Here is a 1,329-nt window from a genome sequence, read left to right on the forward strand (position 1 = left end):
ACCAGCATTTCAGGCATTAATTTTCGAAATCGCGGTGCTATTTCATGAACTATTGAAGTAAGTGAGTGATTATGTTCATTATTAAAAGAATTGATCTTTATAACACCACTTGTTTTTGGATAGGTAACATTAAGTTTCCAAGGGCATGATGTTTTTGAAGAGCTGGCATTGCGTCTTTTAGTTGGATCAGAAGTTACTTGAGAAGTATTTGAACCTGATTTGATACATTCATAGGCTACCCTTCGTATCACGCCTTCAATCTTCTCACTTGATCTGATTTTATAACTAAAACCTTCTTTTAAAGCAAATCTATTAATCCAACTCTTAAATTCGTCCCAGCTGTTGAAGGTTAATCCAGCAATCAATTCCAAAGAATCTGTAAGTTCAACCAATTCATCTTCATTATCACTTGTTTCATAATCCTATTAACAAACATTAGAAACAAAATAATTAGATTGCTTATTAGAAGACGAAATTAATGATAAAAGAAAAAAAAATTTATTACTTGATTAGATTGATTTTCATTACAATCAGATAGGTTTTCATTTAGATTTTCGTGGGGGACATCATAATCTAGGATAACATCGTGAGAAAAATTTTCGCGTGTATCGTAAGGTAGATAGGTATCATAAGATAGATTTTCAAGGGTGTCATAGGGTAAACTGACGTCATAAGATAGATTTTCATAGTAGGTATTATTATCATAAGTGGGTGGTAGACTTTCGTGAGTGTTGTCATAAAGAAAATTTTCATAGGCGTCATAAAATAGGGTATTATTGTTAGGAATATTATCACGGATGTTATTATAGTCATGGGTGTTATCATAAGAAATACTTTCTTGATTATCATGGGTGTTATCATAAGGATGGGTATTATTGTTATTACTAAACATCTTATATTCTTATAATGAAAAGAAGAGAAAAGAACAAAATGATCGATACAGCCACAAAAATGTAACGCAAAAATAAACAGTACGTGACTTGTAATAATACGGGTTTAAACCCTTGTGTAAATTTTAAAAATTTATTATATCACGTGATTGATAATACGGGTTTCAAACACCCGTGTACAATTTGAAATTCTCATAGGAATAAATCATCTGATTGTTTATAATAAATTAGGTTATAATCAAAGAATTTAAATAAACCTCAATTCATTTTATTTTACGTTATTTTATCAGGCGAATCACATTACTTGTAACGTTATGTCATACAGTCGTGAAAAAGTAAAGCATTAATTATTCAAATTTTTTGGCGCAGTAAATTATTGATGATCAAGTTTGTTATACAATGCTGTTCTCGTCTCTTTTAATGCCAAAAACGGAAAGAA

The 1,329-nt window shown here is 30.2% G+C and overlaps 1 protein-coding gene across 1 annotated transcript; it reads right to left on the bottom strand.

The window, feature by feature from the left end:
* Window positions 1-475: 475 nt before the first annotated feature.
* On the bottom strand, window positions 476-892 carry OCT59_003672 (uncharacterized protein; the record flags this gene model as incomplete). Its single annotated transcript, XM_066147799.1, has 1 exon — window positions 476-892. The coding sequence occupies one exon, from the start codon at window positions 890-892 to the stop codon at window positions 476-478; it is 417 nt and encodes a 138-aa protein (XP_065996469.1).
* Between the last annotated feature and the right edge of the window lie 437 nt (window positions 893-1,329).

Source organism: Rhizophagus irregularis, chromosome 12 (genome assembly GCF_026210795.1).
Source record: "Rhizophagus irregularis chromosome 12, complete sequence".
In the NCBI taxonomy this organism is placed as follows: Eukaryota; Fungi; Glomeromycota; class Glomeromycetes; order Glomerales; family Glomeraceae; genus Rhizophagus; species Rhizophagus irregularis.